Source organism: Trichosurus vulpecula, chromosome 1, assembly GCF_011100635.1.
Source record: "Trichosurus vulpecula isolate mTriVul1 chromosome 1, mTriVul1.pri, whole genome shotgun sequence".
NCBI classification, from domain to species: Eukaryota; Metazoa; Chordata; class Mammalia; order Diprotodontia; family Phalangeridae; genus Trichosurus; species Trichosurus vulpecula.
The window spans coordinates 24,654,405-24,669,348 of NC_050573.1; the positions used below are offsets into that span (position 1 = coordinate 24,654,405).

General features: G+C 48.2%; 1 protein-coding gene across 2 annotated transcripts; it reads right to left on the reverse strand.

Moving 5' to 3' along the window:
• Positions 1–3,671: 3,671 nt before the first annotated feature.
• On the reverse strand, positions 3,672–13,975 carry PRKAB1 (protein kinase AMP-activated non-catalytic subunit beta 1). 2 transcript variants are annotated; one of them, XM_036742387.1, is made up of 7 exons: positions 13,851–13,975; positions 12,935–13,114; positions 10,273–10,436; positions 9,142–9,235; positions 8,761–8,875; positions 6,183–6,316; positions 3,672–4,975 (listed from the first exon to the last, which is right to left on the reverse strand). In XM_036742387.1, the coding sequence occupies exons 2-7, from the start codon at positions 13,103–13,105 to the stop codon at positions 4,829–4,831; spliced, it is 825 nt and encodes a 274-aa protein (XP_036598282.1). In that variant the 5' UTR covers positions 13,106–13,114; positions 13,851–13,975; the 3' UTR covers positions 3,672–4,828. The 2 variants fall into 2 exon arrangements, with proteins under 2 accessions (XP_036598282.1, XP_036598281.1); XM_036742386.1 differs by having other exon boundaries at positions 6,183–6,319; positions 13,851–13,943.
• Positions 13,976–14,944: the final 969 nt, after the last annotated feature.

Genomic DNA, 14,944 nt, shown 5'->3' on the forward strand with positions numbered 1-14,944 from the left:
CCAGGTCGCTGAGGGAAAGCCAGAGAAAATGCCTCCAGTTAGGATAAGGAATATCTTGTTTGAAGAAGTCAGGTTGTAGAGTATGTGGAGGGATATAAGGGGCAGAAGCCTGGAGAGACAGGGACAGGTTATGAAGGACTTCAAAAGCTAACAAGAAGATATATTTGATTCTAGAGGTAATGGGGAGTCACTGGGATTTATTGCTTAGAACAGACTGGAGTGGGGAGAGGCTTGAGGCAGGGACACCAATCAGCAGGCTCTAGGGTGATAAGAGTCTATACCAAGGTAGTGGCCATGTCAGAGGAGAGAAGGGAGTGGCTATGAGAGCCTTTATGAAGAAAGAGTTGATAGGACTTGGCAACAGATTGGATTTGGGGGGCAAGGAGAGGTAAGAGAGAAACTGAGGACACCTAGTTTACAAAGAAGATGGTGGTAGCCTTGACAGTAATTGGTTGATTGTTGTCCTTTCTTCTCGAAGAGGACCGAAATGACATTACTATGTTAGAGTCAAGTTACAGTGTGTTTAATCATGGCTGATCAGACAAATACAAGCTCAGAAGGCTCTACCATAGGTTGAGCACACATAGTCCGTATGGCTATTTGGAGTGGAGATCTCTAAATTTTTGAATCTCACATTTCTTTTGAGCTACTGCAATTCTGCTTCGCTCACAGAGCACAGTACCTTCTTTGATGTGGGCACGCCATGCCGAGTGATCCTGTGGCAGCGTCTCCCATGTCTGACTATGTGAGCGTTTGCCTTGTGAGTTCTCCATAAAATAGTCTTTTTTGGCAAACATTAGTGAGGGCACTTGAACAGTAATAGGAAGAGTTTGGAAGAGGGGACAGTTTGGGGAAAAAGAGAATGAGTGCTGAATTTAAGATATCATCATGGCATCTCTTCTATGGCTGAACTGAAGTCACCCAGCCCAGATGAACCAGATTCTCAGGTACAAGTGACTACTGAGCCACTTTTAGTCATGTTTGAAAGATCCTGGAAAAACCAAACGAGACAGAGATTATCAGATAAGATAAAATCGATCATTGTGATTACATGACTGAAAAGTTTCTGCACAACTAAAATCAATGCATTTAAGATAAAGGAAGTGGCCAAATGGGGGGAAAAATCTTTGTATCAAATTTCTCAGATGAGGATTTGAAATCCAAAATAATAGGAAACGTACAGATACGTATGCACACACACATATGGAAAATAAATATGATATATAATAAACATTACACACAAAAACAAAATCCATTCTCCAGTAGATAAGTGGCCAAAGGGTGGGAACAGTTCTGGAATGAATTGCAAGCTATTACTAACCATATGAAAGGATGCTCTGAATCACTAATAAGAGAAACGCAAATCAAAACAACCCTAAGGTTTCATCTCACACCCAAGCAAATTGGCAAAAATGCCAAAAGATAGGAGTAGTCAATGTTGGAGAGGCTGTGGGAAGATAGGCAGGTTAGTACATTGTTGGTGGAGCTGCGAATCCTTATAACCATTTTGGAAAGCAATATGGGATTATGCAAATTTAGTAACTGGAATGTCCAAAGCCTTAGACCCAGAGATTCCATTGCTGGGAATATATACCCCAAGGAAGTTACTGGTAAGAAGATAGATCTCATATGCACCAAAATGTTATAGAAGCACTTTTTTTGCAGTAGCAAAAACTGGAAAAGGGAGTATGCCCATCGATTGGGGAATGGCTAAACAAGTTGTGGTTATGAATATAATGGAATATTACTGTGCTGTGAGAAGCACATTAAGACTTAGGTGAAATGATGTAGAGCCAAGAAAACAGCTGACAAAGGACTATGACCAGTGAATGCAAAAGACAACCATCAGACAATCATCAAAAGTGAATGTAGCCAAGTTATGAAGAACAACCCTGGCCCCAAACAGGAGACATGAAAAGACAGCCCTACCGCACTCCTCCACCTGTGTGGCATACGGTTCAGACTTTTTCTGGTGTGTTGAGTTGTTTTGTTGATTTTTTTCCTTTTCCTTTTTGTTTCCCCTTTGAAAATAGTATTTGTTAGGGGCAGCTAGGTGGTACAGTAGATGGAGCATTGGCCCTGGAATCAGGAGGATGTGAGTTCAAATCCAGCCTCAGAGACTTATAGCTATATGACTCTGGGCAAGTCACTTAATTCCAACTGCCTCAAAAAAAAGTATTTGTTACATGTTACCACTCTCTGGGAAGAGAAAATGGAAGGAATTCTGGGAGAAATGCTGGTGCTCTAAAAACAAGATAATTCAAATTTAGTTTTAAAAATAGCTATCATGGAAAACAGGGTAGTACAGAATTGGAAAAAGGCAAATGTCCCAGTTAAAAAAAAATAAAATGAATATACTCTATAGGGGAAGGAAAGGAAGAAGTATTAAGCACCTACTATGTGCCAGGCACTAGACTAAACACTTTACCAATATTACTTCATTTTCTGGAAAAATTCTAGAAAAGGAAGCAGTGCTAGCCAGAGGGCGATTGTCATTAAATCACTCTTGCTTAACCTTTTCTTTCCCCCTGACAGTTACTATAACTAGTATGTCAGGGAAATATCATAGTTTTTTAGATTTTAGCAAAGCATTTGACAAAATGACATAGAGAAAGGCCTAGGTGGCACACTTATCCAATTGACAAATGAGAAACCAGGGAGGAACAGGGTCCGGGATGCACCAATGGGCCAGATCTGTTCAATGTAAATCTCCCACTAGGGCATAAAAAAAATCTATGCCACACGTAAGAAGATGGGGGAGCCTCGGCTAGGAGACTGTCCAAAAAAAAAAAAAGACCTGAGGGTTTTAATCCACGTTAACATAGCAGATAAAAAACTGGCAGATGTCGGGCAGGAAGGGCCCGAGGAGTCCTCTCATTCTGCATGACTGATGGGATCTCAGCTGCGCTGAGGCCTGGATTCCAAGGATAAAGAGGAGCCCATCCTGTGGTCCTCAGCTCTACTTGGGCCACAACTGGAATCCTGGGCTCATTGTCAGGAATTTTTTCCTTTTTATCCTGTATCCAACAGCTTCTTTTGTACAGATTTGCATATTGCTCTCCCCCTCTCTCCCCCCACATTGGACTGTAAGCTCCTTGAGGGCATGGACGGTCCTTTGCCTCCTTTTGCCACCTCAGCACTTAGCGCAGTGCCTGGTACACAGTATTAAATGATTACTGGTTTTCAGTTTAGGAAGGGCGTTGATGAGCTCCAGTGCATCCAGAAGAGGGCAATCGGCACGGTAAAGGGCTTTGAGTTCACATCAAGAGGTCCAGTGGCAGGAACTCTGCGGATGTTTAGCCTGAGAACTCAGGTGGGAACGTGCTAGGTCCTCAAGCTCTTCTGTCATGGGCAGGGTTGGTCTGTCTGGCCACCGGGGAAGGGCTAAGAGCACCAGGGCAGCTTTAAGCTCACAGCGAGGGCCAGCTCCTAGAACATCCTGCCTCGGGAGGAAGGGGTGCCTCCTCCTCCTCAGAGGCCTTCCCACAGACACTGTCCAGCTCACGACTGCTCTGTGTTCATCCTCCCGAAAGCTGTGAGGTTCCTGCCCCCTCCGAGCACCTGTGATGTGAGGTCAGGTCACCGATCGAATGGTAACAATCTAACGACTGGCATGAGCCTTCAGAACACCCCGCACCCCCCCAATCATGGACTCAAGTGCATCGACAGCATTTTTTACAAAAAGCTTTATTTAAACCTGTTCAGGAGGTGTGACAAGGTAACAGTGATTCAGTGTTTCCACAAGATACGAAAGGCATGAGTGCCTGAAGGCTTGAGAGCACTGAGTGAGGTAACAAGGGTGGGCTTGGGGACCCGGGCCCGTGGGAGCACCGAGTCCTGCTGGCATTTCCTTGTGAGGTCACTCACCCTGGAAAATCTACATTCCCTTCAAAAATAGAAGCTTTGCTGAATGGCTGGCACCTGCTGGGGCCTTCCATGATCGTTCGGTTCTGAGATCTCAGCTACACAGGTTCTGAGGGACACCGGTGACCGTAGGACGGACTGGATGATTAGAAACAACCCCAAGCAACAGCCTGAACCTGGAACAAGCGGTGACCCATGGGTGCACTGCTCAGTCCTCTGGGCAGCCTGGCCACAGCTGGGATGGGTCTGAGGGGCCCTTTTCACATGATCCACACCCAAGTGTTGGTGATTAAAAAGAGAAAATGCCTTTACAAGCCTTCATCAGTACATCTCTACTATATACACCCCTCACCTGTCCCCTCCCCGCAGTGATTTTGGCTTTAAAATGTGCTTGGTGTGTGTGAGGGTCAGGGCCAGAGTTCCCTGTGCAAGCTTGCTGCCAGCCAAAAGGGGGCAGACCTACCACGCAGAGACATCGCCACTACACTGGCTGTTGCATCCACGAAAAGTGACGGGAAAATCACTAGTAAGGAAAGCCCCTTTGTTGGGCCCAGCTACCTGAGATAACAAAGCAGCCCACAACTGGGATCTGGGCTTAACTTATTCTTATTTTTTGGGAGAGTGCCTGGTGCCTGTTAGAGTGCATGTCTCCAACAGGGCACACAGGTTTCCTTGTGTTTTGGGCTCCGGCCAATCTTCGGCACCTACCTTTATGCTCTCCCCACTGCGGTAAATGATAAAAGGTTTTATGGTCAGTCAGTGGCCAGAGCGCCCGGCCTGGCTCCTCAGGAGCTGCTTTGCCAAAAGGAGATCTTCAAGCAGGGTGGGTGGAAAATGTTTCAGAAGAGTGTGGAATGAAGACCGTGTGGGGCAGCTCCTGTGGCGTGAATCAGCTGCAGATGGGTCAGGTCGTGCCGCGCCATCATCTCTGCTCCTCCCCGGCACCAGTGGCTGGCTGGGGGCTTCATATTGGCTTGTACAGCAAGGTGGTGACGTACTTCTTCTTGTAGCGGTGGGTGGCGCTGAGCACCATCACGCCATCCTTGATGGAGAGGGCGTACAGGTGGTTCAGCATGACGTGGTTGGGCTCCGGTAGTAAAGCTGGGTCACACTGTGGAAATGCAAAGAGGAAAGCCATGTCAGACCCCACGAGCTCTCCCTGGGTGGGAAAGGTGTGCTTTCTCCTCCCTGCCCCTGAGAGCAGAATAAAGAGGGGAGAGAGGGGGAGAAAGAGAGGGGAAAGGAGAGATAGTGAGTGCATGAGAGAGAAGGAGAGGGGGGGAGGGAGAGAAGAGAGCAGAAGGAGAGGAGAGAGAGAGAGGAGAGAAGAGAGGAGTGGGGGTGCTGGAAACTCCTTTTCTTTAAGGGCCTCTTAAATGACTTAAATGTCTCTTATTCAGCAGAGCAGCCTGGGAATGTGGACAGCAGGGTGACTTTATGCCACGGACATCATGCGGGTAGAATACAGAAGAACAGGCTCTGGTTGGCTTTAAACTTTTAGGCTTCTGCCCTCTCAAACACTCTGGAGGAACATGTGCCAAGGAGGGTGTTAGAGCAGGCACTGAATTTTTGACTCACTCGTGCTATGTGTCCAACATCAACTTTCCATTATGGAAACGCAGTTCCTAGTGTTGGCCTCTACCTGGAGTGAAAGACTTTTAGGCTATCAGGGAAGAATTTAGGGCAAGGTCCAAAGTGAAAGAAACCAACCTGCTCTTTCCTATCAGGGCAGTTTTGGTAACTTTGGTCTCGTGGAATCTGGGAAAGTCAATAAAACCCTGGGTTCTTGACAACCAATCTGGAAGACGCTGTGCCAAGTGCACAAGCTAATTCTGGTTGTGTCAGGATAGTCACATCTCACAAGGTGGGCTGAGCTGGATAACTAAACTAGTAACACTTCTTCCCAACAGACTGAAAAGTTGCCCCGAATAATAAGCAAGGCCCCTTAACCCTCTGATCAGCTTTTCTTGGTGATGGTGGTAGAAAGAGTAAGGGCAATGTGTCTTCTGACACTATAACCTTCTGGCTCCAGGACTGTGGAGCACAACTTATTCAAAGGACAGAAAGGCCAGGTCATTTCCACACAGTTAATCATACAAGAAGAGAGTTTAGTTGAATAACAGGAATTATTCTGCAAAATGGAAACCAACAAAGTGAAATAAATATCTTGTACCTGACGGCTAAGTGGCCCTTGGCTGCTGGAGCAGCTTACCCCACAAGTCCAAAGAGAAAGGCCCGAGAATGGAGAGCCCCCGCCGCCCCCGCCACCCCCACCCTAGGCACAGAGCAGCTGCAAGAAGCAAAGCTTCTGTACTCACCGAGATGCCAGTGTCCTTATTCAGGATGACCTGGAGCAGGTGTGGGGGAAGGATGGGCGGACTTTTGAAACGTTCCTCTGCTTTACAAGCATAGGGCTCCTGATGGTAGGGTCCTGGCGGCGAACTGGACAGCTCTGCTGAGAAGAACGCGATTAAAAAGAGGTTTAAGTAGCTGATATTGATGAGAAAAGCTCATCTGACTGATTACACTGGGTGGTTTGGGTCTTCCTTTGTTTTCTCTACACCACAGAGTTAAAGGGAATGAAGGTTCCCAGAGAATCACCAGAAAGCCCTTAAGACTTTGGTTAAGGGACTGGCACATGTTTCAAAAGTGGCCGCTGAGGCCCTGGCATGAGGGCACAGACAGAAATGGAGTGCAAACCTGCCAGTGAGAGCCAGGCAGCCACCGCCCTTCCCCACCCGTGTGGATCATGACCTAGGCTCCTTCCAGTGAGCTCCAGCAAACCCTCTGCTGAGATTCGGTCAGAACAAAGAAGGAAAGCCCAAGCCAGAGGCACCAGCTGGGGCATCAAGGGGGCCAGAACTGTCAGTGCCCTTTAAAACTTTTTTCTATAGACAACTTTATGAAAATATTCTTTTTGTTCTTGTATTCAATGCTGTTCTAGGATAATCCGGATGACTGCTGGCAGTCCAGAGCTTGGCAGATGGCCTGGGCTGGACTGGGTGACATCTACCTGAGGATTCGGTGGTGCCATAAAGGTGCCTCAATTGTCAGGGGATGGTGCCAAGGCCTCGTCACCACCACCTTTCCAGCTTCAGCTTGAGAGGTCATGCGTGACTGAATGGGAATTCTGCCAAGGTGATTATTTAACTGTGAGGCTGGTTTCAAAGTAAAGTCTGAGGAACCCTCCTCCTCTGTGTTAGCAGAGCACCAATTCCCAGGATGTTCATTTCCTTAGGAGCTTGCTCACACTCCTATAACCTAACCACAATCACAGCAAGGAGAAGCTAAGAAAGGCATTCAATGCGGAAAACCGAGTAGAATAGAGAGCCATGAGAACCCAAAAGGTTAAGGTACAGTTTTCTCCCAGAAGGCAATTAATATTGAGAAGATCTCACTGGAGGTAAGGACTTTTAAATTATGTTGCCTAGTAAGTACAGGGGGCAGATTTAGGGGAGCCCGCTCTACAGAAACCACAGTAAGTAGGATGCTGTTTGCCTAGATCAGAAATAATAAGCAGCCATCTCTATTTCAATCATAAACGCCTTCCTACCTGGATAGTTGCTATTTTTTAGGCTTTCAAGTTCTGTTTGAAATCACACTAATCAGCCACGCTTTCTCTCACCAGAGACCACTTCAATTTTCAAATTCAATGGAAATAACAGGAGTCCATGATGACAGATCCTAATGATTATGATTCATCTGAAGCATAAGAGTTAAACACAGCACAAACTTACTCCTAGGGAGAAGAGTTGCCAGAAGAAGCTGGCTCAGTAAGTGAACCCCATCATTGGTTAAAACCCCCTTGCAAGGAGGGGAGGGACAGTTTGTATAAAGACTCAATTACAAACACACCTCCAAGCCTGAACTATAGGTTCTATTTGTATTCCGAGGTAATCTGCCACCCATGAAGACAGTCTTCGAAAGAAGGCCACACACAAGCAGTTTCTGAGCAAACGACCTCCTAACCACTCCTACACACAAGGCCGGTGTGGTTCAAGGCAGCCAGGCGGAGTCGAGAGTCACATCCGGCCCTGAGCCCGTGCTATCTGTGGTTAGGTAAGAAAGTTACGCTTCACCTCCTCCTGTCCCTCTCAGAGATTCTGAAACTACTAATTTACAACACAAATAAGGCCAGCTTATGTGAGCGGCCTGGAAACCAGAATCCTCCAGTCCCCCGACACACATCCAGCACAGGGAGCGTCACAGCCGGTTGCCCAGGTTACCCACCCTGGTCACCCAGCCCGGATGGCAGCAGCAGCAGTAGCCTAGAGACCCCATCCTGAGGGTCCGTCTCATCATTTAACCAATGATGGGGATCACTTACTAAGCCAGCTTCTTCTGGCAACTCTTCTCCCTAGGAGTAAGTTTGTGCTGTGTTTAACTCTTATGCTTTGGATGAATCATAATCATTAGCTTGTCCCCGGCTTGAGACTGACCACTAGTACCAGTGCTCAGTGTCTGCTTCTGTTGGGCTGGTCTCCAGGGGAGGCTCATAAAAGAACAGAAATGCCAGTGAATCAGCAGTGACGCTGGTTTGAGAGTCAAAGGAAACAGGTTTCGATGTTGGTTTCTGAGCTTAATGCTCCCATGACCCCAGGGAAGCCATTCCACTTTCCTGGGCCTCAGTCTCCTCCTTGGTACAAAACAGGGCTGGCCCAGAGACTGGTCCCAAAACCCTTTCCAACTCTGAATCCTGTGATCACAAACAAAATACTGATCCATCAAAGCAGGGTGAATTTCAGTAAGTGACCACATCCATTCCCTGTGAGTTCAATGTTCCCTGCACTTGGGGCCCAGATTCAGAGCTGAGGCTCCAGAACAAACCTTGGCTGCACAACCCTGTCCTCGAGCTCCCACCTCCCCATACAGTGTAGAAAAGAATTGGGTTCCTACCGGACACATCAGAGCACTTTTGGGAATCCACCATTAAAGCGTCAAACACTTCAAAGTCAGTTTTCTTCACTTGAATGACGTTGTTAATTGTGCCAAGATGGCTGGTCACAACTGGCTGGGAAGAGATAGACAGGTAGAAATCACAGTGTGGAAGACCTCCTGCTTTAGAGGACATGGAATCACTGGCTTGTGTCCCTCATTTACTGGCTAAACTGGTGGCTTATCTTAATCTACAGTGTCAATCGGTGCCATCACCCGTCTCAGCCAAGGAAAGAAGCCATGGCCGAGGCGGCGTGAGGACTGGGGGCTTTGTGTGCAGTGGCCTATAGGGAAGTGTCTGCTTCTTAGAGTGATACCATCTAGAGAAGAAGGAAAACGTACCTCAGAGGCGTCGTAGGTCCACTGACCATCCACAAAGAACTTGTACTGATGTTCTCCTTCTGGCAAATCCAGGATTGCTACAAAGTTGTTGTGGCTGTAATGTCAAAGGAAGCAAAGGATTTTGGTTGGGTGGTCCCTTGCAGCTCCCCCACTTGTAAAACGAAAATACTCTCAGTGGCTTCCCTGAGCCATCCTTGCAAAAGAAATGAAGAGCACCCCCATCCAAAAGAGAAATCTCGGCTGCAGCAGGGATGGCTTTTTAAGACAATTCAGTACAATCTTTTAAACAGATTGGAGCTGCAGGACCCAGCAGAGGATGTGAAGCATAGGACGCCATTCCTAACACACAAACACCAGGAATGAGATTCCTTAATTTTTGTATTTCATTTGGGAATTGCCAGACACTGCCAGATTCCAGAATCTATCTTCTCCTGCATCTGCTTTAAAGGCAGCAAGAGCACATGGTGCTGAAGAGGGCCACACACAGGATGACTGTGCTCCTGCTGGAGAGCCAGAATTGCCAGAACGACTGGGGCAGGGCGGGACTCATGGCCAGTTTGGTTTGAAGAGGAAGCAGCTTGAATACTAGAAACCAGTTTAGGAAAAGGGCCCCACACCAACGGGCCTTTTCCATCCTCTTTTCTCAAGGCCCCGTGGGACCCCTTATGTCATGAATCTGACTGGGTCAACCACTATTTTTCTCTCCTGCCATCATGGAGGCTGTGGGTCCCATTAGAGAATGTTTTATTATACACAACAGAAGTCAGAATCCACTGGGTCAGTCCAGGCCACAGAAAGGCTTTCTTGGATCCCTGCCAACGACTATTATTTACCAGAAGCCTTTTTTCACTTTTCTAGGAGCCACCCTAGTTGAAGAATGTATGCTCCTACATCCGAGTGGAAGATGTTACGAATGTTTAGGGAACAGGAAGTCTTCCTCTAAACACAAAGAGATTATTCCTAAAGAGAGTTGGCTAGACCCCAGAAATCTGGGCGTGACCTTCTGAATTACCACACAAGCTATTTTCCTGTTCAGTATCTTCACCCAAAGCTGGCATTTACAGAGTTCCATCAAAAAGACAAGGGAGTCAAGTTCCAATAGAATTCAAATATAAAAACTGCCCAGAATACCTTCTTGTGAGGGGTAGTTTTGTCCAGTTATTGAAGGATCCAGATAAGTAGACCTCTTTTCCTCCCCCTGTCCAGCGAAACACAGTTGGGCGAGCTTGGGTGGGAGCTCGGTCGTTCACTTCTAGATCATGCTGCCACGCAAGGAACTCTTCCTTTTCCGGAGCCTAGAAGCAGTGATTCAGAGCTTGCTAAGTTTCCCACTAAGAGCCATAACACTAAGCAAAGAGAATTTTTCTAGTTTTCTTAAGGGAAAGCACTTGATTAGTCTGAAAAGAGAGACCGATCCCAAGACTGGTTTAATTATTGCCTATTTACTATCCTAAGTGAGACTTATGGGACACAAGTTTATCAGTTACTGTCCTAGAGCCATCAAGTCATAAAAAAGTACTGATTATCCAATACACCAAGGAGTTTCAGGTAAAAAAGTTCAGAAAACTTTGGAGTTTACAAAGGGTAGATAAGAGGCTTAAAAAAAAAGACAACTGTTTTGCAGACTATTCATTTAATATTATAACCAAGTAACCAGCAACTGCTTTTATACCTCTTACACTGGACTGGCAGCAGCCCAGAGAAGTCTGAAACAGCAGAGATTTTGGGCTGGGAATGTCCTCAGAGACTCCCAAAGAAATCAGCTATCAGTCATCGCTAAATGAGGAGGTAACTTGGGTAACAGTTATTTGATAGAGGTCTTTGATTCCTAATTAAGACGGAGGACCTTTCAAAAAAAGAATAGAAACACTTCTCCTTTATATTGAATAATTGCTAAATGAGTTTTGTACAATATTACTAAATGGGCAGCTAGGTGGCACAGTATATAGAGTGCCAGGCCTGCAGTCAGGAAGACCTGAGTTCCAATCCAGCCCCCGACACTTACTTGCTTTGTGACCCTGGGCAAGTCACTTAAGCCTGTGTGCCTCAGTTTCCTCGCCTGTAAAAGGAGCTGGTGAAGGAAATGGCAGACCACTCCACTTTGCCATGAAAGCTCAAAATGGGGTTAGATGTGACTGGAATGACCGAATAACTACCAAATGGGCAGAACTTTGTTCTATTTAAAAAACAAAACCAAAAACATTTCCACGTCTCTTTCCCCCTACTTCTAGTACTGGATAGCTAGGATATTGAGACGTTGCTTTTAAATGGCTTATCTTTCCCTTCCTCCACTGGAATGGGAACGAACTTACCGACTCCAAGGTGCCAAAGGCCAGGTGGATACAGGCAGGGATTTAGAGCCAGAAAAGCCGAGGTTCTAACCATGCCCCAAAGGCTTTATTAGATGGGTGACCACAGGCAGGTAATGGTCTAATATACAAAATGGAGAAATACCCCCTGGCTGTACCTCTCACAGGGTTATGGTGAGACCACAAGGAGACACTGGGCAGTCTGAAAACCTTCAAGTGCTATGTAAATGTCAGATTCAAAAGGAATAGATTTCAAACTGTGATAAGCAGACTCTAAGCTAGGGAATGTGGAAATAAAGCAGTTACCCAGCCCAATACCTGAGAAAGAGACAAGGCCAAGGTGGTACAGGTAAGAGGTGGTACAGGTGTTTTCTACAATTTACAGAGGACAAAGTTCAAGTTCAATGGCACAGATCTCCCACGACCCCATTGGTAAATGGGCCTAGAACTGGCATCTTCCACCTTCAGGTCCAGTGTTCTTTCCATTAGCACTATGCAACCTCTTCCCAATGGGTCTAATGAATACTTAGAGCACACGAAGGGTACAGAGGTAGCTGGATGTCGACAGAGTACACATACTTAAATACTAAAATTGCCTCCCTTCCCCTGGCTCACTTTCCCACAAGCCCCCTTACACTGTACGAAAAGAGCTGTTAGTTTCTTAGGACACTGGGTTCAGCATCTGTCGCCAAACCCACAGAATGTCACCATCACCTTGAAGATGCCACAGCAGAATTGGCAAGGGATGACTTTGAATGAGGGCATGGAGGGGCACTTTGACTAGTCTTTGAAGAGCTAGGAGCTTGGAACTCTAAATGGGAAAAAAAAAACCAAACTACACGGAGAAAGATTACTTTACCCTTGCCTCTCTCCAAGAAGCAAATTAATTTTTCTTGCTTTTCTTTTATGGAAAAAAAAAATGTTCTTTAAGTTGTATTTTAATCTGAACTACAGGGAAGAACATAAGAAAAGGACGGACTGGACATGAAGTGTCGAGCACCAATTACATACAGCTTGCTTTTAAGTAGAGAACAAAGTCCACCTGGTAGTCTCAAAGTCTTCCTTGTCTGGCCTTCATTCTGTTCTTTTCTCTCCTTTGAACAAAAGATACCTCAGTGACTCTCTTTTCTTTCTTTCAAGAGTAAAATGGTTCTCAGGTAGAAATGAGGCACCACAGACAGCCTTGCAAGCCTGCTGCCAGGTTGATAAACAGTGAGCCCTCTCACTAAGACAATTAAGTCAACAAAGGAGCTGTTTGGAAGGGAAGTTGTGAGAGCAGGGCAGCCTGGCTCACTGGCTCAGGAGCTGCCAGCTTTGCCATCTTAAGGAGCAGGAGCTGCTGCCGTGACAGGAAGGGCTCTGCCCGCCACCGGCCCCCCTCCCCCCGTCTGGGTGACTACACAGCCCTCCTCTGACTGCGAAGGGCTGCCGTGTCCCAGCCCAGCAGAGCCGGGACGTGTCCCCAAGGGCGTCGCACTCTCTACCTTGATCTCCTCGGAGTGGAAGAGGTCCGCGTCCTCCGGGCTGTCCATCATGATCTTGGGCCTCTCGCCCCCCTCCTTGGTGGTGATGGCGCCCCCAGTGCTGTCCCTGCGGGGGGTCTTGTGGCCCCCCTGCCGCTCCATGCCGGCCCTCTCGCTGCTCGTGTTGCCCATGGTGAGAGTCTGGGGGACACAGCAAAGACCAGGCGGTGGGCACTTACCCAGCGGGTCTCATGGGGTGGGTGGGAGGGTCTCTCCATACAGGGGCTGGTCCCTCACTCCAAGGGGGCACAGAGACCCGCACACAGGCGGGGCTCACTCTGGGGGAGACACACCTGGGGGACCCCAACACTAACGGGACCCCAATGCCGGGACCCAGATACCAAACAGGCAGGAGGAAGATGGGGGGGGTGGTCCTGACACTGACAGGTCACACGTGGGGTAGGGAAACACACTGATCCCCTCCCCAGACACAGGAGGGGGGGGTCCTGACACTGACAGGTTACACGTGGGGGAGGGAAACACACTGACCCCCCCCCGACACAAGAGGGGGGGGCGCCCTGACACTGACTGGGGACCATGGGGGGGGCTGACACTGACAGGTCACACGTGGGGGAGGGAAACACACTGACCCCCTCCCCAGACACAGGAGGGGGGGGGCGTCCTGACACTGACAGGTCACACGTGGGGGAGGGAAACACACTGACCCCCCCCGACACAAGGGGGGGGCGCCCTGACACTGACTGGGGACCATGGGGGGGGCTGACACTCCCGTGCGTGTCACCCTCAAACTGATGGTGACACCCACACTGCCTGGGGCACATGCGCGCGCACACACGGACAAGTCACACGAAGGGGACACACTCGCGGCGCAGGGAGGGGAAGGCCGGGGCTAGAGTTCCCTCCTCCGGCTCTTTACCTGCTGCTGCCCCTGTTGCTACTGCCGCTGCCGCCGCTAAAACCGAAAAAGCCAGGCTACGAGGCGACGTCGTCTTCCCGTGGAACAACTTCCGCTTCCGGTCTCTCCGCGGTCGTCCAAGCCACAGAAAGCTCTAGGGCTCGCAGGGGCCATCGAGGCGCCACTTCCGTTTCCGGCGGTTGCGGCTGTGAGACACCCCAAGGCGGTACGGGGGTGGGGAGCGGGGAAGGGTAGGGAGAACAAGCTAGGACTTGTGCTTCCGTTTTGGGGAGGAGGGGGAAGCGGCGTGAGGGCGGGGAAAGGGGGCGTGGCAAAGGGGGCCTGCGCAGTCGGATGGTCCTGGAGCGAGCCTCTGAGCCTGCGCACAGGTACGCGTCCGCTGGCCTTTACCTACAGAGACCTCACATTTCCTCAGAAGCGCCTCTAGGTGGCGCTGCGTATAGAACTTTGGCCTTAGAATCAGAACAAGGGTGAATTCGAATCCACCTTCAGACCTTCGCCCAGCAGTGTGACCCGGGACAATTTACTTAGCCTTTCCAAGCTTCAGTGTATCTCTCTTTCTCCAAGGATTGATGCGAGAATCAAAATTTGATAACAGCAAACTTGAAAGCATTCTATAAATGCTTGCATTTAATAAAAAGTGCTGTTTCCCCCCATTTTGCAGAGGCAGCTACAAACCGCTTATACCTGCTATCTGCTTTGTACCTTTTTCTAGAAGAAAACCTGTACTCAGTTTTTACTCTGCAAAAATGAAGATATTGGACTGATTATATGACCTCCAAGATCCCTGCCATGTCTAAACGCCCAAGATTCTACTAAGCTGACCGTATCGATTACTTTTAGGGGAGACCCTAAGCATGAACCGCATCTTGGCTTTATTTAGGATATTTTCTGCTCCCTGAAACTCTGGGGTTGGGGCAATGACTCAGATTGTGCAAGGAAAACCAGATCCCCTTTCTTACGAGGTAGCCCCTAACCCCCTTCCAGGACTGAATCCGGAATTCTACCTGAACCCTTATGGGAGGGACAGGGGTAGGGGTGGGGGTTAACTTAAGTATCAGGGCCAGGATTTCTCGTCCTCAGATTCCAAATTC

Excerpts from the sequence above, each read along its gene's own strand:
- PRKAB1 (XM_036742386.1), bottom strand. The coding sequence starts at position 13,105 with ATGGGCAACACGAGCAGCGAGAGGGCCGGCATGGAGCGGCAGGGGGGC. Across the intron at positions 6,320-8,760 it reads AAAGTGCTCTGATGTGTCCG|CAGAGCTGTCCAGTTCGCCG; the intron begins GTAGGAACCCAA and ends CGTTCTTCTCAG. Across the intron at positions 4,976-6,182 it reads ATAAGGACACTGGCATCTCG|TGTGACCCAGCTTTACTACC; the intron begins GTGAGTACAGAA and ends GCATTTCCACAG.